The sequence below is a fragment of the Scyliorhinus torazame genome, chromosome 10 (genome assembly GCF_047496885.1).
Source record: "Scyliorhinus torazame isolate Kashiwa2021f chromosome 10, sScyTor2.1, whole genome shotgun sequence".
NCBI classification, from domain to species: domain Eukaryota; kingdom Metazoa; phylum Chordata; class Chondrichthyes; order Carcharhiniformes; family Scyliorhinidae; genus Scyliorhinus; species Scyliorhinus torazame.
The window spans coordinates 244,080,834-244,103,880 of record NC_092716.1 but is presented as its reverse complement, the minus strand read 5'-3'; the positions used below and the strand labels follow the sequence as shown (position 1 = coordinate 244,103,880).

The following is a 23,047-nucleotide window of genomic DNA, read 5'->3' as shown; positions in this document are numbered from 1 at the left end:
CTCAAATTTATCTGGGTAACTTGAATCTTGGAACCATACTTGCAAATCTTTTCTGCACCAAAGTCTTTGCATCATTTCTAAATTGTGATGCCCAGAATTGGATGCAATCCTTTAGCTTAGGCCTAGTCAATGTTTTATAAAAGTTCAACTTAACTTCCTTATTTGTAAGGTTCAAGATCACGTATGCCTTTTTAAGTACATTCTCAATCTGCCCTACCACATGCAATTTGTGCACTTATCCATTCTTTCTATTCTTGCCCACTCTTTAGAATTGTACGTTTTCTTATATATTCTCTGCATTCTTCCTACCAAAATGTGTCACTTCAATGTCATATTAAATTTCATCTGCGCATTCCAACAGCCAACGTCCTCTTATATCCTCCTCACAGATCACAACACATCTAAGTTTTGTGTCATCAGCAAATTTTAAAATTGTGCCCTGTACACCCAAGCCTAAGGCACTGTACACCCAAGCCTAAGGCATTGATATAGATCAAGAAAAGCAGTTGTCCTCACACTGATCCCTAGGAATTTTACTGTACCCCTTCCCACAGTCCAAAAAAATAACCATTACTATCATTCTGATTCCTGTCATTTCACATCCAAATAGGAATAATCAAAGATCAATTGTTGTCTCTGTAGATATGTTGGAAGATGTTATTAAGCTGGCCAAATCAACCTAATAATGTTATGACTGATACTGGCTTCAATGTATGTCAGACCCAACAAACCAAATACTCATTTCCTGGGACGATGCCGAATGCAGAATGTAATTTTATAAATATCCTTAATCTTTCTCAATGGTCTGTGCAACTTGGGAGCTGTGCCTCTGCTGTACAAGATGGCAACATCTTAGCCTTTGAGGACAGCAATACTTGGTTGTTTACAATCCAGATAGGCAGGCAGTTTTAAAATTCATTAACGTTTTGATAGAGATTGGAAAGCAGAATAGGAGGGCAAACTGAGAGTTGGTGGTCTTTAGCCGATCAACACTTTACAGCACAGGTGGCTATTGTGCTTAAGCCACCTCTTTGCAAGAGCTATGCAATTGCCCCTCTGTCCCATAGACCAGCAAATCTTATTATTTCAAGTATTTATAGTTTTTAGGTTATTATTGAATCAATTTCCATCACCCTAACAGGCAGCACATTCTAGATAATTATCTCCCCATCTCCTTTCAACAATTACCTTTCACCCGTGTCCTCTTACTCACTCTTCTGCCAGTGGAAACTCTCATTTACTGTACCAAACCCATTGAGAATATTGAACACCTCTATCAAATCTTATTTTAACCTTCTGTCCTCCAAGGAGAACTAGTCTCTCCAGTTGGTGTGAGAATGGAGATATTATACATGCAAATTAAAACAAAGTTAGTGATTTAGCAGGTGGTTTAAAGAAGAATTCTGATGAGTGATGCGCTACAGAGCAAGAACAGGGAACAACATGGGCACCAAAGTCCAGAAACCAGAGACTTAGTCCATATGGTAGAGAATAATACACCAATTACTAAAAAGATTTTACATACAAGCTTGAGGCTGACAATGACTTCGGTAATACAAACAATGCTTACACTGCAATGTTATATTATGTGAAAAATATTTTAAGACTTCCAAAAACATCTTTCAGAATGATTGAAACATTTTAAACATCAGTGGAAAAACTTTAATTTGCAACAGATTTGTAAACTAGTGACCCACAAACTGCAATCCAGACTCCTGTAGTTCTGCGAAGATTTTGATGGTCCGCAAAATAATCTGACGATTAAGATTCAGAGACTGGGAGGAGAGAGGGCGTTTCAAAATAAATAGATGCATCCTGAAAATTGACTAACCTGCTTTTATCTATCGATCTCTAAATCACTTCATTAAAGTGAGAGAATGAACATAGCAATGGCAGGTTTGGTGTGAGATAGGAGTGGTGTGCATCCACCATACAAGGTGTGTACATGGAGAAGCACAGAGTGCAATGACAATTTACAATGAATAAACTCAATTTCTGAAGGTGATGTTGACCACTGGCACCAAATTCCATGACCTGGTTTGGAAATGCCAGTGAGCATTGGCAGGCGATGTAAAATTTATTGTACTGTAAGGGTCCTTCCTGACGATTCCCTTATTTCCCCTTTAGTTTTGCCGTTATCATTTTTGATCCATGGCTGCTTAATGGACATAAATCTAATTAAAGCAGAAGAAGAATTGAAGAAATTACAACATGGTATATGGTGCTGCAATAAATTGGCCAAAAGGCTGTATTCTGCCCAGTAACAGGTGGTGTTTGATTCCTGCCTGCGTGGGGTGATTTCCAGAGACCCAAGGAAAACAGAGTTGAATCCTAGACACTCGGGTGAAGAACCTGCTCTCTCCCTCATGTTTTCTTGAGAAATGCTGTGAGCTGCTGTATTTCCTAAACTGCAGAGACCTGAATGAAACGACAGTGAAACCATTACAGGTTGCAGAGACCTGGATCTGAAAGCTTAGTTTGAAGGTCTGCTTAAAGACAACCATCTGAAACAAAGACTCTTTTTCCTTTTACTTATTTTCACCCCTCTCCATCAGTGTTGTGTCTGGAGAATGGGGGCAAGTGAAGTGGAGGATTAGGAATTAGTTGATCGTTAACCAGTAGTATTTGCTGCATATTTCAGTGTAGTTATAACTTATAAACCTGATGACAGTAATTATTGGGCAGCCAAGGGCCAAAGACGTACGATAACGTTCAAAGAATTATTGGTTAATTCAATTGGGTTGGAATTGACTGCATCCTAGCCCCAGGATGTCATAACCACACCTATCAGATATTTTCATTGATCCAACAAACATTTATATTGCTCGTATGATAATTTAGGAGAGGATTCTAGATTACTAATCTATTTTGAAAAAGTCCTTCAGCTAAAAAATTGAGAACAACTGCTTTAGACAACTAAACAGCGCAAGTAGTACTAGTGACCATATTGCCAGAAAAACCCAGTAGCATTATAGAAATTCGGTGGTCGTTGACAGCAATGAAGATGCTGATTATTAGAGCAGAGTTGAACTTAATCCCTTGTGTAGAACTACTAAACTGGTGTCACTAGGTGGAAAAGAAGCCACATTCAATTAGAACCAAGTCCTCGACATGGTGATGGCTGACAAATATTTACATATATCATGTGAAAGGAAGAATCATATTTGTTCCTCCCTGCTGCCCATATATGGGATATTAAGTCATGGCCATTAATTTAAGTGGATAAGCGCAAGTTGTTTCCATTTTAAGTGCACACAACCTATAAGAAAATAAACAAAACCCCCTATTTTGGTCTCATGTGACAAAAGCACTTCACTGACCACTTAAGTCCTCATGCTTTCCCAGTAGATTGTATGTTCATAGCGATACCTTAAAATCCCAAACTTGGGAAATCAACTTCCCACAGCCATATATAGATGTACATTTTAAAACCTTTGCTTGTAGCCACAGATATGGTCCAGTGTAAGTCAGATAAAGAGAAGTTATCAAAAACATGAATCCCAATTTGATCATTTAAGTACAAATTTATATGAACTTACCTATTTATCTTGAGGTCCAGCACTGATGGTGATTTTTTTTTGCAATTCTTCATAGGTATTGTGATCAGCTGACTGACTCGTGTAAAATAATCCAAATCCCCCGAAATTAAATCTAACCGGGTTTGTGGGAAAACAATGAGTGGAACCCAAACAGATGTAAATATTTGTCATTTATTATGTTAATGCTTCCTCAGTGCTTTGGGAGAGGGGGAAAAAACATCTTCCAATGATGAAATATCTCGGATCATGTTCCTTCCATAAAATCTATAAAAATTGAGACTTACACAGGGCCCTAGCTATAAAAGTACCAATCCAACAGCTACAACTATCCACAAGAAGTTATTGCTTCAAAAATTCTGGAAATTATAATACAGTTTAATTTGGTTAACTTGTAACACAGATCTTTGTTTTAATTGTCTTTATTAAAAAAACACTTAAAATATTCATAACCTCATGCCATGCTTCATGATTCCATACAGAATCAACACATTTCAAGTTGAGCTGATCACAGGGAATGAAAAACACAACAAGCAACAGTCAGAACTTTCTAAAAAGGAACTAAACAGACAGATCTAGTCAGTTAAAACTTTCATCTCAATATTTAATAGTTGGTGCTGCATTAGTTAAAACAAAAGTACAAGCAGCAAGGTCTGAAGTAAACTATCGGAGCCTCAATCTTATCACCTGATGCAATTAAAGTTTCAATAGGAGGCATGAGCAATACACAGTAGCCCCAACAAATTACTCTGATACTAACCAGATGTTCTTCAGATTTTGAATGCAAGTATGAGAACATTAGAGAAGCTAACTGAATTACAGAAGTTAAACTGGTTCTAGAAGTGTCAGTGCGAATGTCACAAGTGCACAACAGTTCGTAGTATGTTGTTGTTAATGCAGTCCAGAAGCCTATATACAGAAATGAGTTATGTCACAATACATAGTTATTCACTGTATTGTACATAAACCAAATAAAATTATACATACTAGGTCAATAAGAGGCCAATAGTTAGGAAGAGGCCTATGTCAAACTTCATGATTGCACCGTTATTTATGGACTATTTGCGACTGCTTTTTATTCGTTCCAGTCTTTTCTTCAGATCATCAAGGTTAGCTGCTGAAGTTGCGTTACTGTTGCTCTGCACTGGTGGATGGTGAGATTCCTGTTCTTGGTTATATTCTCGTGAATCTCGGAGATGGGCGAGTTTATTGTGTAGCAGCTCAGAGGATGATGCAACTGTAGGTACTGTGGGTTTGGAGAGAAGTGAGGTTGCAGGTTGTCTTTCTTCAAGCTAGAGAGAAAAATATGGTAGTCAGTTAATGCCATTCTGGAATACACACAGAAAACTTTGAACTATGAAGTTACATTTTTGATGGATAAGTTTAACAATTATATTTTGGTGGTAGTGCCACACAACATGAAGGCACATGTCCTCATGAAGATGGAACTTCCGTTTCCACAAGGAACCTGCAACAGTCACCCCCGACAATGCTAGTATGGAAGTTGCATTGGTAACAGGTATGTGGATTGGTGAGGACTAGGTCAAGTCAGTTTTACCCTTTTGTTGGTTCTTCCTACCAGATATGTCCTTCAGGACTCGACTAGCTTGGATAGTGCTACCATGCCACTCTGTGATGGGACATTGAAGCTCCTCAAACCAGACTACATTCCATGCTTTTCACAGTAACTTCATTGCAATGCAAGCCTACTTGTGACAATAAAGATTATTATTATGCCTTTGCTGCATGCAATGCTTCCTCCAAGTGCTGTTCAATCTGGAGAAGTACTAATTCATCAACTGAGGTAGGAATCTGGGTGGCAATTATCAAGAGGTTTCCATGCCCATGATGCCACGTGACCTCATGGAGTCCAAATCAATGTTGAGGATTTCCCAGGCCACTCCCTCCCAAACATGTACCACTGTACCATCAACTCTGTTCAGTTTTCCGTCAGTGGGGCAGGGCGTAATTGGGGATGGTGATGGAGGAGTTTGGTTAAATGTGAATCGGATTGTCAGGATGCTACTCAACGAGTTGGTCGGAAAACAAGGATTTAGGGGATTGTCCCATGCATGGCATGATTTAGGAAGTGTGACTTGAGCTCTCCGACAATATGATTCACTCCACGTGATATCAAGAAACAGCTGAAGACTTGTGCTCCAGAACTTGCCGTAACTCTAGCCAAGCTGTTCCAGTACAGCTACAATACAGGCATCTACCTGGCAATGTGGGAAATTGCCCAGGTGGGAAATTGCCCAGGTGTGTCTTGTACACAAGAAACAGGACTAAGCCAATCCAGCCAATTACCGCCCTATCAGTTTACTCGTCATCATCAGCAAAGTGATGGAAGGAGTCATCAATAGTGCTATCAAGCAGCACTTACTCAGCAGTAACCTGCTCATGGACACAGTTTGGGTTCTGCCTGGGTCACTCAGCTCCTGACCTCATTACAGCCTTGGTTCAAACATGCATACAAGAACTGAATGCCAGAGGTGAGGCGAGTGTGACTGACCTTGACATGAAGGCAGCACTTGAGCAAGTATGGCTTCAAGGAGCCCTAGCTAAACTGGAGTCAATGGGAATCAGGGGGGAAACTCTGCTGGTTGGAGTCATCCCTGGCACAAAGGAAGCTGGTTATGGTGGGTGGAGGTCAAACATCTCAGCTCCAGGACATCACTGCAGGAGTCCCTCAGGGTAGTATCCTAGGCCCAACCATCTTCAGCTGTTTTATCAATGACCTCCCTTCCATCATAAGATCAGAAGTGGGGATGTTTGCAGATGGCTGCACAATGTTGAGCACCATTCATTCGTGATTCGTCAGATAATGAAGCAGTCCAGGTCCAAATGCAGCGAGACCTGGACAATATCCAGGCTTGGGCTGACAAGTGGCAAGTTACATTTCCGTCACACAAGTGCCTGGCAATGACCATCTCCTACAAGAGAGGATCTACCCATCGCCCTTGACATTCAATGGCATCACTGAAGCAATCCCCCACAATCAACATCCTAGGAGTTATCATTGATCAGAAACTGAACTGGACTAGCCTTCATGTCAAGGTCTACTGGAGTGGAGTAAGCACACACTGCCCCCTTCTGGAGTGGAGTAAGATAGACATATGGACGATAAGGGAATAGTGTAGATGGGCTTTAGAATGGTTTCACAGGTCGGCGCAACATCGCGGGCCGGAGGGCCTGTACTGCGCTGTAATGTTCTATGTTCTGTATTAATACTGTGGCTATCAGAGCAGGTCAAAGTCTATAATTGAACATAGAACATAACAGCGCAGTACAGGCCCTTCGGCCATCGATGTTGCGCCGACCCGTGAAACCACTCTAAAGCCCATCAAACTATTCCCTTATTGTCCATATGTCTATCCAATGACCATTTGAATGCCCTTAGTGTTGGCGAGTCCACTACTGTTTCAGGCAGGGCACTCCACGCCCTTACTACTCTCAGAGTAAAGAACCTACCTCTGACATCTGTCTTATATCTATCTCCCCTCAATTTAAAGCTATGTCTCCTCGTGCTAGACATCACCATCCGAGGAAAAGGGCTCTCACTGTCCACCATATCCAATCCTCTGATCATCTTGTATGCCTCAATTAAGTCACCTCTTAACCTTCTTCTCGCTAACGAAAACATCCTCAAGTCCCTCAGCCTATCCTCATAAGATCTTCCCTCCATACCAGGCAACATTCTGGTAAATCTCCTCTGCACCCTTTCCAATGCTTCCACATCCTTCCTATAATGCGGCGACCAGAATTGCACGCAATACTCCAAATGCGGCCGCACCAGAGTTTTGTACAGTTGCAACATGACCTCATGGCTCCGAAACCCAATCCCTCTACCAATAAAAGCTAACACACCGTACGCCTTCTTAACAACCCTCTCAACCAGAGTGGCAACTTTCAGGGATCTATGTACATGGACACAGAGATCTCTCTGCTCATCCACACTGCCAAGAATCTTACCATTAGCCCAGTACTCTGTCTTCCTGTTATTCCTTCCAAAATGAATCACCTCTCACTTTTCTGCATTAAACTCCATTTGCCACCTCTCAGCCCAGCGCTGCAGCTTATCTGTCCCTCTGTAACTTGTAACATCCTTCCGCACTGTCCACAACTCCACCGACTTTAGTGTCATCTGCAAATTTACTCACCCATCCTTCTACGCCCTCCTCCAGGTCATTTATAAAAATGACAAACAGCAGTGGCCCCAAAACAGATCCTTGTGGTACATCACTAGTAACTGGACTCCAGTCTGAACACTTCCCATCAACCACCACCCTTTGTCTTCTTCCAGCTAGCCAATTACTGATCCAAACTGCTAAATCTCCTTGAATCCCATGCTTCCGTATTTTCTGCAGTAGCCTACCGTGGGGAACCTTATCAAACGCTTTACTGAAATCCATATACACCACATCAACTGCTTTACCCTCATCCACCTGTTTGGTGACCTTCTCAAAGAACTCAAAAGGTTTGTGAGGCACGACCTACCCTTCACAAAACCGTGTTGACTATGTCAGCTCCTGACCGTATGTATTTGTTTTATTGTCACGTGTACCGAGGTACAGTGCAAAGTATTGTTCTGAATACAGTTCAGACAGATCATGCCATGAATAAAAAAAACATAGGGCATACATAAATACACAATGTAAATACAGAGACACAGGTATCAGGTGAAGCATACAGGAATGTAGTACTACTCAGTAGAGAAGGTGTGTGAAGAGATCAGATCAGTCCAGAAGAAGGGTCGTTTAGGAGTCTAGTAACAGCGGGGAAGTAGCTGTTTTTGGAATTGGTTTAATAATAATCTTTATTGTCACAAATAGGCTTACTTTAACACTGCAATGAAGTTACTGTGAAAAGCCCTCAGTCGCCACATTCTGGCACCTGTTCGGGTACATGGAGGGAGAATTCAAAATGTCCAATTCACCAAGCAAGCACATCTTTCAGGGCTTGAGAGGAAACCGAAGTACCCGGAGGAAACCCACGCAGACACAGGGAGAACATGCAGACCGGATCCGCAGTCAGTGACCCAAGCTGGGAATCGAACCTGGGACCCTGGCGCCTAGTGCATGTCCATCTCCTGCCCGAAGTTGGAAGAGTGAATAAGTCGGGTGGGAGGGGTCTTTGATTATGCTGCCCGCTTTCCCATGGCTGCGGGATGTGCAGACAGAGTCAATGGATGGGAGGCGGGTTCATGTGATAGACTGGGCTGTGAAGTTTCTTACGGTCTTGGGTCGAGCAGTTGACATACCAGGCTGTGATGCAGCCAGATAGGATGCATTTTATGATGCACCTGCATAAGTTGGTAAAAGTCATTGTGGACATGCCAATGTCCTTAATTTCCTGAGAAATTATAGGGGCGTCGTAGCGCGACGTGGGTGGACCAGGACAGATTGTTCATGAAGTGCACATCTAGGAATTTGAAGCTGTCAATCATCTCCACCTCAGCCCTATTGATGCAGACGGTGTGTACGATATTTTGATTCCTGAAGTCAATGACCAGCTGTTTAGTTGTGCTGACATTTAGGGAAGGGTTGTTGTCATTCACCACTCCACTAGGTTCTCTATCTCAGACTTCAAGTAATTCACCTGACCCCCAAAGCCTGTCCACCATCTACAAGGCACAAATCAGGAGTGTAATGGAGTATTCCCCACTTGCCTGGATGAGTGCAGCTCCAACAAGACTCAATAAGCTTGACACCATCCAGGACAAAGCAAGTCACTCACCACCCCGACTTGGAAATATATCGCCGTTCCTTCACTGTCGCTGGGTCAAATTGCTGGAACTCCCTCCCCAACAGCACTGTGGGTGTACCTACACCCCAGGGACTACCACGGTTCAAGGCGGCAACTCACCACCACCACCTTCGGAAGGGCAACTAAGCAGGAGCAATAAACGTTGGTCTAACCAGCAACGTCCACATCCCGTAAAAGAATTTTAAGAAACAGTTATCCTATTGCAGGAATTTGACACCAAATTTACAGAATGTTCCATTAATTGTTATATGCAAGAGATGATTAAGGCATGGAATGCCATGAGTGAAAAGGAGTCTTTTTTCCTTTATTCTTTTATGGGATGTGGGTGTTAGATGTTTTAGCAACAATCGATGAGTTTCATGGACCAGACTTATTAATTGAATTTAAATTCCATCCGTTGCATTGTGCAAATTGAACCCACACCCCAGAGCATTACACTGGGCCTCTGGATTACTGATCTAATGACTTAACTACTCTGCCACTGTCCCCCTTATAGTCTAGTCTAAAAGTATTAATAAATAATTTAGAATATTAAGTGACCAATACACAATTGGGTAAATAAAGATTCTGGAACCAATGTTCATAGATCATTCTACAAAACACACTAGTACTAAAACACAAGACGTTAGTCAAAGACTAATGTTACCTTTGAATTATTTTCTAAACCACAACGCTGCCGCAGGATTTTTAACCTTTCCAGGTATACAGCTGGACCGACTTCTTCTCCATTGGTACTACCAGCAGAAGGGATGGAAGTGGAACTTGCCACATATGGTGACTCATCTGGAGGTGATGAAAATCCTGCTAAATACAGAAATCAAGTACCCATTAACGAGGATCAAAAGAAAATGAGATAATCTGCGTTGTCCATTCTCAATTTATGGGTTGCACTAAACCCAGGCACTAATGCACTTGATTAATGCAAGATGATTCGACTTGATGCCTCTTCTGGTTCAGCATGTTCATCACCTCTCCATTCTCTGATGTGTTTCAGTAGTGCCACTGAATAAGCTGCAGCCTTCAAATGGCAAAGTATGACTCCGGAAGTTCAGATGGGAGTTGATACCAAGCAAACAAAGAAGAGTGCTTCTCTGAACTAGGGATAAACTCAGATCTCAATTGGGGAAGAAAATGAAGATCCTGGACAGCTAAGGGATCTTATTACCCCTGCATCAACAGTAGAGGGCAGCTGACTTGCTTCTTGGAATCAATTAGCTAGTTGACCTATTAAAACAACTCATGTCGTCTCTTGAGGATTTTCACTGAGGAATAACTTCAGTCAACTGATTGAGTGGTCACACGTATTGACCCACAGGGGCCTAGAGAACTGCATAATCGGAGTGGCATGAACCTAAATCAGATCACTTCTCTTATACTGGAGGATCAATAATCATATCCATGTGGCCCGGGGGGCGGGGGGGGGGGGGAAAGAGAGAGAGAAAGAACAGGTACAGGTGGAGGAAGCCTATTGGGTGGAAGTGTGTTTAAGGGCCCTGGTGACGACCCCTCCCTCCCGTTCTCACCAGTTCGGTATACACATATGCCAGTCGGTGTGTCATCACTCAACGCATGGATCCAGCTGATGCGACACTCGAGTAGGGTTACATCCGTACTGGCCCCAATATGCTGAAACCAGGTTCACACCATCAGGGATAGATGTGATATACAGGAGCTGGCATAGGGAAGGGTTGGAGCGGGTAGCGAGATTTACAAGGCTGGAAGAGTTGCAGGAGAAGTTTTAGCTGCCAAGGGTCAGAAGAGGGATTTTATGTAAGATGGAGGCTGTTTCTGTCTCTATTCACAATTTGGTTGTAACTTTTGTTGACCATGTGTTTTGTTGATTGTGTTTGGAATAAAGAATTTTTATTTTTAAAATGATGTAAGTAAGAGCATTGATGAAGTAGCTGACCTGATGAAGTAGTTGGACTGAGGACACTACCCTGAGAAACTCCTGCAGTTATGTCCTGGAACTGAGATAACTGATCACCAGCAACTACAATCATCCTCATTTGTGCTAGGTATGATTCCAACCAGCAGAGAATTCTTGCCCCCCCCCCATTCCCATGGACTGAGATTTTCCTCTGGCTTCTTGATGCCATACTCGGTCAAATGCTGCCTTGATATTAAGGGCAGTCACTCTAACCTCACCTCTGGAGTTCAGCTCTTTTGTCCATGTTTGAACCAAGGCTGTAATGAGGTCAGGAGTTGAGTGGCCCTGGCAGAACCCAAACAGAGCATCAGTGAGCAGATTATCGCTAAGCAAGGGCCACTTGTTAGCACTGTTGGCCCCTTGCATCACTTTACTGATGATCAAGAGTAGACAGATGGAGCGGTAATTGGCCAGGTTGGATTGGTCATACTGCGTGTACAGGACATAGAGCAATTTTCCACGTTGCCAGATAGATGATAGTGCTGTAGCTCTCCTGAAACAATTTGGCTAGGGGTGCTGCATTCAATCTTAATCTTACCAGAACTTGACGACGAAGATATCCTTCCTTTCCCTTCTCTTTCATTTTCCACAAGCCGCAAACCTCTTTCAATGTAATTCTGAAAGAACTGAGATGATTTCCTCAAGAATGGTTCGATGTCCGCATCTGAATATTTCTTTCTGTATTCATATAGTTCTGCTAGCCCCTGTGCAGAGAGGGAAAGAATGTTAGTTCTGGAGTGTAGGGGGTTTAAAAAGGTGATCAAAACAGAAAGTGCTGGAAAGTGCTGGAAGTGTCAGGCAGCATATGTGGGGAGAAATAGAATTAATGTTCCAGGTCTGTGGCCTTTCATCAGAATGGAGACATTTTCATTTTATGAAGAGACTGATAGGGTAACCATTGCGAAGATGCTGCCAATTGCAGGGTTACCAGAATTAGTCTAGTTAAGTGGAGATTATGTGGAGCATGGACCTGCTGCTCTGAATGGTTCTTTCTATATAGTGAACAGGGCAAGGTGAAGGATGGGAAGAGGGAGAGGTGGAGCCCTGCACCTGAAGAAACAAAAATGCTTTCCTTATTATTCACTACACATAAAACAGGCGAGTGCTTGCACTCCGATTGAAGGGTACAAGTTTGTGAGGACATAAACAAGGATGGAATATTCATCTCGTTTTGGCTAGAGCAGTGGTTCCCTAATTTTTCAGTAAATAGCATACTTCAACAACAAGGGGTGGCACGGTGGCACAATGGTTAGCACTGCTGCCTCACAGCGCATGGACCCCATGTTTAATTCTGACCTTGGGTGACTGTGTGGAGTCTGCACGTTCTCCTAGTGTCTGTGTGGGTTTCCTCCAGGAGCTCTGGTTTCCTCCCACAAGTCCCGAAAGACGTGCAGCTTAGATTGATCGGCCATGCTAAACTGCCCCTCAGTGTCCAAAGATTTGCATTTTAGGTGGAGATATGGAGATCGGGCAAGGGAGTGGGCCTAGGTAGGGTACTCTTTCGGAGGGCTGATGTAGACCCGATGGGCTGAATGGCCTCCTTCTGCACTGTAGTGATTCTATTGTTCCAAATTCCACACAATGTAATAGTGAACCGAAATGGCCAATCATACACAAGGGCTGAAGCATAGGGTGTGCCCCAATTCAGCACTCCGCAATAAACAAAGTGTTTCCTCATTGAGTGGCCACCCATCCTGTGCTCAGCTTAAAAATCAGCATTTGGACTGAACTTCAGTTTAATTCAATGCCATCACATTCAGTGCAACAATAGTTAGTCAAAATGTGGAGCTTTTGCAAGAGACCCACCTGCAGGAGGTGGGGCCTGCCCAGCTGCTGGCGTGGAATTTGGATGTGGGGTTGTTGGTGGATTTGGGATTGTGTGTGAAGATGGCTTCAATGATCGGTAAGTATGTGGAGTTTAACAAGAATGGGGAAGTGTTGCCCTCGGTGCTGTGGGAGATCCTGAAGGTGGTGGAGAGAGGGGAGATAATCTCGCACAAGACGCAGGAGGATAGAGGTGAGGGAGGAATGCCAATGGTCAGCAGACGAGATCTTGGGAGATAGATGGAAGGTAGAGTGAACCCACGCTAGAACTTTTCCATAGTCGAAAGAAGTTGCAAATGCAATTTGATCTATTATCTACAGATAAGGCGGTGCGTCACCTGCAGTGCTCAACGGGGGGATTGTACGAATGTGGAGAGAAGGCCCGTTATCGCTTGGCCAGTCAGTTGAGGTGGAAGGTGGCCTCCAGAGAGGTTGTTCAGATTCGGGACTCGGGGTCATGGACTCGTCTGCGCCAGATAACGATAACATGGCTTGAGGTGTTTTATAAGAATCACCAAGACGGAACTGCCTGGGGAGGAGTCAGATATGTGGAGGTTTTCAGAGGGGCTGGGGTGCCTTTGGTGGAGGAAGACGACTGAGATGAATTGGAGGAACCAGTGGTGGACGGAGGAGGTCGAGGCAGCTATTGGGCATATGCAGACTGGCAAGGCGCCACGGCCGGATGGGCTCCCGGTGGAACTTTATAAATTGTTTGCAGGTCGACTAGTGCCGTTATTGGTGGAGACGTTTGCTCAAAGGCAGGTGCTTCTGGGGTGGAGGTCAGCTTCTCCACCTCATGGCTGGGGGATCTCATGGAGCTTTTATATCTCAAGAAAGCGAAGTGCAGGGGGTGCAATTGAACGCTTCTACCGGAAATGGCAGACGTTTATTCTGCACTTAAAAGCTGGTCATTGCTAGTCGTTAGGCTTTGGGGGGTGGGGGTGTTATCTATAATATTGAAAAAGGTGAATAAAAATATTTCAAAAAAATATCTTACTATTTTGTATTGTTGCATTGAATGTACTTTAATTGAACTATACATTCGGGAGGGGGGGGGGGCGGAGAGAGAGAGAGAGAGAGAGAGAGAGAGAGAGAAAGAGAAGAGACACATTGAGTGGTTAGCATTGCTGCCTCACTGCGCCGAGGACCCAGGTTCTGGGTCACTGTGCGTGCGGAGTTTGCACATTCATAGAATTTACAGTGCAGGAGGCCATTCGGCCCATCGAGTCTGTACCGGCTCTTGGAAAGAGCATCCCTACCCAAGCCCACACCTCCACCCTATCCCCATAACCCAGTAACCCCACCCAACATTAAGGGCGATTTTGAACACGAAGGGCAATTTAGTACGGCCAATCCACCTAACCCGCGCATCTTTGGACTGTAGGAGGAAACCGGAGCACCCGGAGGAAACCCACGCACACACGGGGAGAATGTGCAGACTCCGCACAGGCAGTGACCCAAGCCGGGAATCGAAGCTGGGACCCTGGAGCTGTGAAACAATTGTGCTAACCACTATGCTACCGTGCTGCCCCAATTCCAAATGCTGATTTTTAAGCTGACCACAGGATGGGTGGCCACTCAATGAGGAAACACTTTGTTTATTGCGGAGTGCTGAATTCCCCGTGTTTGCGTGGATTTCGCGCCCCCTCAACCCAACGATGTGCAGGCTAGGTGGATTGGCCACGCTAAATTGGCCCTTAATTGGAAAAAATGAATTGAGTACTCAATTTTTTTTTTTTTTTTTTTAAAAAGAGACACATTTTGTATATTTTCAATGAATGGGCGATTTTATATACACAGGTATTATTCCTTTCAAATCAGTTCACTGGGTGCTCTCTGTCTCGGGCCCCAAGTACTTGCATCGCCTCCTGTGAAATCCTAGAGTAAAACTAACAAAAACTCCAAGGAAGCAGAGGAGCAGCCACAGCTTCTCGTTGGATATTTTCTTCACCGCCTTGTCCAACATCACTTTCTGAAGGCAGCCAGTGGTCAAACACTTGGCAAGGCCCTGCTTTTAGCTTTCTTCTAACCCCCTTCCCCAACCACAGCGCAAGCACATCTTGGCCACTGCCAAAAACCTCAAATGATATGAAATGAAAATCGCTTATTGTCACAAGTAGGCTTCAAATGAAGTTACTGTGAAAAGCCCCTGGTCGACACATTCCGGCGCCTGTTCGGGGAGGCTGTTACGGGACACCAAGGTGTCATATAACCGAGGGGGGGGGGGGGGGGGGGGGGGGGGCTCACGCCTGGAAGCTTTGGGAAGAGAACAGATTTTAAACACAGCATTCAAGTGGCAGCTACAGCGGGAGCCAAGTGGTCGCGGACAGAAACGGTTGGGGCTTGTCGAGTGGCTTGATGCAAGGGTGTGCGCGCAGGAGTCCCAGTGATCGTGGCACACTTGCACCCTTCTCGCAGCACTGGTTGAAAACCACTGGACTAGAGGTAGGAATCTTCAGGGTAATTCTCATCATGAAAATCAATCCTGATATTGTAAATTACCTAGCTGGGAAAGGAAATGGCATCAGGAGTGGAAAATAAATTTGGGCTTTGTACTGGTTATGAGAGAGTAAGGGTCCATTGAAGGGACATTGTAATGTATAACTGTGGTGGCGATTTTCAGTTGTTTAGAAAGTTAAATGGGTGCAACTTTTCTGTAATCTCAAGTTTAAGTTGCCCGTAGAACTAGCGTTTCTTTAGTATATGCTGTAAATTGTTTGTTACAATAAAAATCTTAATGTAAAATCTTAATGTAAAATCTTGTGGCAGCACGGTGGTGGTGGTTAGCACTGCTGCCTCACGGCACTGAGGATCTGGGTCACTGTCTGTGTGGAGTTTGCACATTCTCCCCGTGTTTCCGTGGGTCTCACCCCCACAACCCAAAAAGATGTGTAGGGTAGGTGGATTGGCCACGCTAAATTGCCCCTTAATTGAAAAAAAATAAAAAAATTGGGTACTCTAAATTTTTTTTTTTTTTTTTATAAAAGTAAAATCTTGTCATGCGAACCGTTTGGTTAGTTACTGCCTTTTAAACTTTATTAATCTCCGTGGAGAGTGTATCAATACCTTGGACAAAGATGGTTTAGTCATTAGCATGCAATTGTACTGAAATACTTCAGTAGTGTCAAAGACTTATTTCATGACCTAGGTCCATGGCATGTGAAAATCAGCTCCAGCATTAATACATAAAGCTATGGATGTTTTTGAATGTTCAGAGAAGAAAAATCAAACTTGCCTCCCTTGTGTTTTCTTTGGATCCAATCTTCTTGAATATTTCTGCCAAGGTTTCACTTATCTTCGCCTTTGATTCCTTATCTTCCTACAAGAAATATATGAATTTACAATACTGACCATAACATTTATTTATAAATCGAAACTCTGAAACATGTCGCACTCGGAATTTAAGATTCAGTTGTACAATTTACCATGGACGACAATACTGTTGAAATTGATCATCTAAATTCCAAGAATCATTTTTTTCTGCATTTGACAGATCAGCTGCTTAATATTTTCTTAAATCAATTGGATTTTATAAACTGAACTTTTAATCAGTATATAGTGGAAGAAGAAGAAGAGCTCATCGTCACAAGTAGGCTTCAATGAAGTTATTGTGAAAAGCCCCTAGTCGCCACATTCCGACGCCTGTTCAGGGAGGCCGGTACGGGAATTGAACCCATGCGGCTGACATTGTTCTGCATTACAAGCCAGCTGTTTAGCCCACTGTGCTAAACCAGCCCCTAACTACTGAACTATTTGGTGATGGTTACTGATCATAGTTAGACACAATTTCCTTATTCTGAAAGTTCATACTCCACAAGTTCCTCCACGGTTAAATCATATGGGTGAAATGCAAATCAGTGTATACTGCTATTTTGGCAAGTTAATTTTTCCTCCCTTTTGCAAAAGGTTCAGATAAAAATGTACGCCAAATCAACACAAAGGAAATGGAATGTCTTCCACAGGGGAATTGTGCACATGATTTGCTCTCTCCCCATCCTCACCCATATTTAGATGCTCCTGAAGGGGTTTCTGCCAGAGCACAGCTCCATGGAATAGCAAGCACTCTGGCAATTCATCCAAGGACCTTCATGTGATGTTTAGTAAGGATGGGCTAGAAATCAATTGAATTATAGCAAGGAAAGAAAGAGCCAACTCTGATCTTCTCCACATACAAATGCTTCCAGAAAAGGTCAGAACCCTGACGATTTTCCACTCCCTAACACGGACATGAAGATTAACCACAACACCAGGGTTAAAATCAGCTAACCCAGTACATCCAAATGCTAATGTTCTTTGACCTCCACATCTTTCTTAATTTTTTGGGAAGCCGCTGAAAACCCCAAAAATAATACACTTGCACAGGAAACTTGCATTTTCTCTATTCTTGTGTCTTGACTATTGGCTGTTACAGGCTCTCAGTAACACCTATCATTTGGAGCAAGAGAAAGGAGTTAAAAGTAGAATTGTTCAATGTAAGAACATATTCAACCAGACAAATGAATGGTGGAGTATTGGATGGAAATAGGTGGGACCCTAGTTTACAACCAAGGATCAACAGGCTATCTTGGTGAGGGATAGAGAGATGGAGGGAATGCCTGTTAACCAATATCTACTATACACAACTGCTTCCTACAGCTACATTGATGGCACTTTCTGTAAGGACTCCATTCCATTCTCAGAGTTTCCCCATCTCATCTGTTCTGATAACCTTCTACACCAGTGTTTTCCTTTGTCCTCAAAGATTGTCCAATGTGTTTGACAGGCTCTTGATTCACAACATTGTCTTCACTGCTCCCACCTCCCCCATGACCACTATAAAAAGATTCTCCTGGTTCTCAAACTCCCACCCCAGGAGTCTCCAAGTTCAAGGGATTAACTACCGCTATTTTGTCATTGATTTCAAACGCATCCCTCTCTCAGCATTCTGAAGGGAATACTCACTCAGTTCGGTGAGTCAGAGTCACAGTGTAGAAGAGGCTCTTCGGCCCATCAAGTCTGCACTGACAAAATCTACACTCATCCTGTTTTCCAGCACTTGGCCAATAGCAGTGAATGTTATGACATCCTTGCACTGTTAAACGGTTGAGGTTTCCTGCCTCTCTACTACCATCCCAGGCAGACTCCCACCACCCACTGGGTAAAAAAATATTTCCTCAAATCCCCTCATTCTCCTGTCCGACCTTAAAATGATGCCCCCTTGCTGTCGACTCTTCAACTAAGGGGAAAGGCTGCTCCAGTCCACACCCCTCAATCTTAAACCCCTCAATCAGGTCCCCTCAGCCTTCTCTGAAGAAAACCTGAGCCTATCTTCTCTTCATAGCTCAAATGCTCCATCCCAGGCAACATTCTGGTGAATCTCCCCTGCAGCTTCTCAAATGCAATCACATCATTCCTATAGTGAGGCGACCAGAACTGCATACAGTATTCCAGCTGCGGCCTAACCAAATCTCCATCAAAACCACCTTGCTCTTATAATCTATGCCACAACTGATAAAGGCAAGTGTCCCGTATGTCTTCTTAGCTACCCTATTAGCTTGCCCTGCCGATCGGTGGACAAACACAGATCCCTCTGTTCCTCTGAGCTTCCTAGTGTCTTGCCATTCATTGAATACTCCCTTTTCTTGTTAACTCCTTCCAAAGTGCAGCACCTCACACTTTCCATTTGTCACTGATCGGCTCATCTGACGAACCTGTGTAGATCTTCCTGCAACCCAAGACCACCTTCCTCACTAGTAACCACCTTGCGAATCTTCCTGTCATCTTCAAACTTACTTATTCCACCCCTTCCCACCCCTGGAAACATTCTTGTCTATACAGTTTATAGATCACAAACAATAATGGAGTGAGCACTGGTCCCTGTGGTACACCACTGGACTCCAGCTACACAAACAGCCTTCTACCACTAAGCCAGTTTTGGCTCCAAGTTTCTAGGTTACCCTGGATCCCATGTGCTTTTACCTGCATCAGTCTCCCGTGTGGGACCTTGTCAAAGGCTTTGCCAAAATCCATATAAACTACATCATCTACACTACCCTCATCGACATAGGAAATTTGTTAGGCAAGACCTCCCTTTGACAAAGCCATGCTGACTATCCTTCAAACCTTGCCTCTCCAAGTGGAGGATTAATTTTCTTCTTCAGAAAATTCTCTAATAGTTTCCCTACCATTCATGGGAGACTCACTGGTCTGTAATTTCCTGGTTAACCACCCTTCTTGTAAAGTGGAACCACATTAGCTGTCCTCCAATCCTCTGGCACCTTCCCTGTGGCCAAAAAGGGAATACAAAATTTGGGTCCCAGCCCCTGTAATTTCCTCCCTCATCTCCCACAGCAGCCTGGGATACAACTCACCCAGACCTAGGGATTTGTCCATTTCTACTCGCACCTAATGTCAAAACTGTTTTGGTGAGACTAATTGAAAATATCACAATTGCAGCAGTTAGGCAAGGATAATGGGATAGAGGATGTGGACAGTAATTTTCAGAACAAGGCCTTGGATAGTTGAATGAGGTTGTATCATTTGACCCAAATGGCAAATATATTAATTTTAGATGTCTATGACTTTCCTTCCAATCCTTCCTCACTCCCAAGAGAAGAGCAACTCCAATTTACATGCAACAGATGATTGAAGTAGGAAGGAATCAATTATTCTACACTGCAGCTATAATAAATATTATTCCAAACATTCAAATGCAGCAGGCTTGGGTTCAAAACTGTAAATTTTATGATCTAGTTTAAATTGCTCAAATTTCCAGTTTGATACATACTATTGTAGAACCACCCTTTTCTGTTTCTGAATCAATCTTTCCACCTGATAAAGCCATCGAGTGTTTGGTGACACGCCGAAGGTAAGCCTCCAGTTCCGATTCATTCTTGTTCTCAATCAGCACCAGATGATCCATTATCTGTTGAGACAAGTTAAACATTTTAACTTCATAGAATCATAGAATCCCTAGTGCAGAAAGTAGCCATTCGACACATCAAGTCTGCACTGGCCCTCCTAAAGAGCATCCCATATAGTCCCATTCCCCGCCCTATCCGCCTAATCTTTGGACACAAGGGTCAATCCACTGAACCTACACATCTTTGGACTGTGGGAGGAAACTGGTGCGCCGGAGGAAACCCATGCAGACACGGAACGTGCAAACTCCGCAAAGTCACCCACGGTCGGAATTGAACGCGGGTCCCTGGCACTATGAGGCAGCAGTGCTAACCACTACCACCCAATTGCCAGTTTCCAATTCTACTCAAGATACAAATGGTGTAGGGGCGGCATGTGGCACAGTGGTTAGCACTGGGACTGCGGCGCTGAGGATTCGGGTTCGAATCGCGGCCCTGGGTCACTGTCCGTGTGGAGTTTGCACATCCTCCCCATGTCTGCGTGGGTTTCACCCCCACAACCCAAAGATGTGCAGGTTAGGTGGATTGGCCATGCTAAATTACGCTTAGTTGGAAAACAAAATAATTGGGTACTCAAATTTTTTTTTTTTTTTTTAAAGATACAAATGTTGCATAATCACTTCAATCTGTAATAATGAAATGTCCAAATTATTCCTCAACTTGTTTACTATAATCAACATTGCTTGAATCCTGAGAATGCATTAATATTGCCCAACTCTAGATTCTCAACACTGTTCAGAGACTGTTAGCACCATAATTCTGTCAAAGGAGCGATTGAGAAGAAAACAAAAACACCTCTTGATGCCAGAACTATTACAGCACTAGCGGTCAACTAGTTTACACAATAAGAAAGGGAATTCTTCACTTTTAGGCAGCCTTGTCCTGTTTGAATATTGGAGATAAATAACATGCACTTTGGGGAAGCAACTGTCCATTTCAACAGATCTTTCAGCTGTTAGTAATGCACCAACTGCTCAGATCAAATAGCAACTATGAAACTGCACAAAAGTATGACATAGAAAACCTCACTAATCTTTGGCACTGATCAGGGTGCACGATGAATGATAACTGCATTTAAAATACAAATTCACAAGAATAGCAGAGCTTGCAATTGCATTATAAGCCACATTCCTACCTCCACCTCAACACAGTGCAGTCTGCTAGCTGCTTCGCAACACAAGCCAAATGTACCTCAGGAATTCCAAAAGCCATTTAGATTGAAACAGAATGCAGTACCCTGCACTGAAGCAATTATACTGGATGAAGCATCCAAACAATGAAATTAACCCCATCTAAAATGTAGCTGAAATTGGTGACATTTCATATAGAATGGAAATCAGCAGTTTGATTTTCTGACAGATTTTTCAGTTTAGTGCCAAATTATGAAAAGCTTGAGCTAAAGACTTTGCATCTGAGTTACATTAAGATTTCATAACATAATTTGATATCAGAACCTGTCCAGCTACTAGATTTTCTATCATACATCCAGGCTGCATCAAGCATAACTTGGGAGGTGAAGTGGCAATATACAAAGCCAATACACATGCCAGCCTGAATATCCATAGATTTTTACATTTTTCACAGGTGATAAATACACCACAGACAGGCAAAGTAAAAGATTTTTTTTTAATGCAATGTTTTATCATTTAAGTGATGTGTCACTGGCAAGGCCAGCATTTATTGCCAATTCCCAATTGTCCTCGAGAAGGCGGTGGTGAGCTGCCTTTTTGAACTGCTGCATGTGTGTGGGTGGTGAAGGAAGTGAATATTGGTGAATGGGGTGCCAATCAAGTGGGCTGCTTTGGCCTGGGTGGTGTCAAGCTTCTCGATGTGTTGATGCACTGCACTCATCCAGGCAAGAGGAGGGGATTACACGCCTGAATGGTGGACAGGCTTTGGGGAATCAGATAGTGTGTTTTCAATGCAGAATTCCAGCCTCTGACCTTCTCTCAAAGCCACAGTAGACATCTAGTCCAATTGGCTTCCTTCTACACTGTGGGAATTTTATGGATGGATTCTAATTCAGTTTCTGGTCAATGCAAACCCCTGGCATGTTGATTGTGGGGGGGCTCAGCATTGGTAATGTCATTTAATGTTATGGGGAAATGGTTAGATTCGGTTATTGGGGATGGTTATTGCCTTTGGTATCTGAGGAGTCACAAATGGTGCTGAACATATCAGTGAACATCCCTACTTCTGAAATTAGAATAGAAGGAAGGTCATTATGAAGCAGCTGAAGATGACAAGGCTGTGGACACAACCCAGAGGAACTCGAGCAATGGTGTCCTGGAGCAGAGAAGTATTGGTGTCCTGGAGCAGAGATGTTTGGTGTCCTGGAGCAGAGATGTTTGATCTCTAACCACCACTACCATCATCCTTTGTGCCAGGAATGACTCCAACCAGAGTTTTCCCAGATTCCCTCGGACTCCAGTTTTATTTTGGCTTCTTGATGCCACACAGATTTACATAGAATTTACAATGCTATTTGGAGGCTATTTGGCCCATCGAGTCTGCACCGACCATTGAAAAGAGCACCCTACCTAAGCCCACAGCCCCACCCTATCCCCGTGACCCCATCCAACCTTTTTGGACACGAAGGGCAATTTAGCATGGCCAATCCACGTAACCTGCACATTTTTGGACTTGTGGGAGGAAACCGGAGCACCCGGAGGAAACTCACGCAGACACGGGGAGAACGTGCAGACTCCACACAGACAGTGACCCAAGCGAGAATCGAAACTGGGATCCTGGAACCGTGAAGCAACTGTGCTATTGTGCCACCCTATGGGTCATGGGGTCAATTTCCAATTGTACACTGTGCCGCTGTTGGGTCAGTCCTGACTGTGGGACAGTACATACCCAGGGCTGGTGCATTTGTGGTGAAGCTGCAGCTTGACTTGTCTGCGAGACAGCTCTCCCAATTATAGCATAAGCTCACAGATATTTGCAATGACAGTTCGCTATGGCTATTTCAGATGTCACAGAAGATTCACAGAATTTACAGTGCAGAAAGAGGCCATTCGGCCCATCGAGTCTGCACCAGCCCTTGGAAAGAGCACCCCACCTAAGCCCACACCCCCACCCTATCCCCA

General features: G+C 43.6%; 1 protein-coding gene across 4 annotated transcripts in view; it reads right to left on the bottom strand.

Moving 5' to 3' along the window:
* Positions 1-3,942: 3,942 nt before the first annotated feature.
* Positions 3,943-23,047, bottom strand: part of ckap5 (cytoskeleton associated protein 5) — a 188,275-nt gene continuing 169,170 nt past the window's right edge. For 3 of the 4 annotated variants that reach the window (XM_072466631.1, XM_072466634.1, XM_072466632.1), the window contains 5 exons: positions 19,823-19,960; positions 16,292-16,375; positions 11,771-11,936; positions 9,949-10,106; positions 3,943-4,828 (listed from right to left, as the gene is read on the bottom strand). In XM_072466631.1, the coding sequence (XP_072322732.1) occupies positions 4,595-4,828; positions 9,949-10,106; positions 11,771-11,936; positions 16,292-16,375; positions 19,823-19,960 (780 nt within the window). In that variant the 3' untranslated portion in view covers positions 3,943-4,594. The remainder of the gene's footprint in view (positions 4,829-9,948; positions 10,107-11,770; positions 11,937-16,291; positions 16,376-19,822; positions 19,961-23,047) is intronic. The other variant, XM_072466633.1, reaches the window with a different exon arrangement.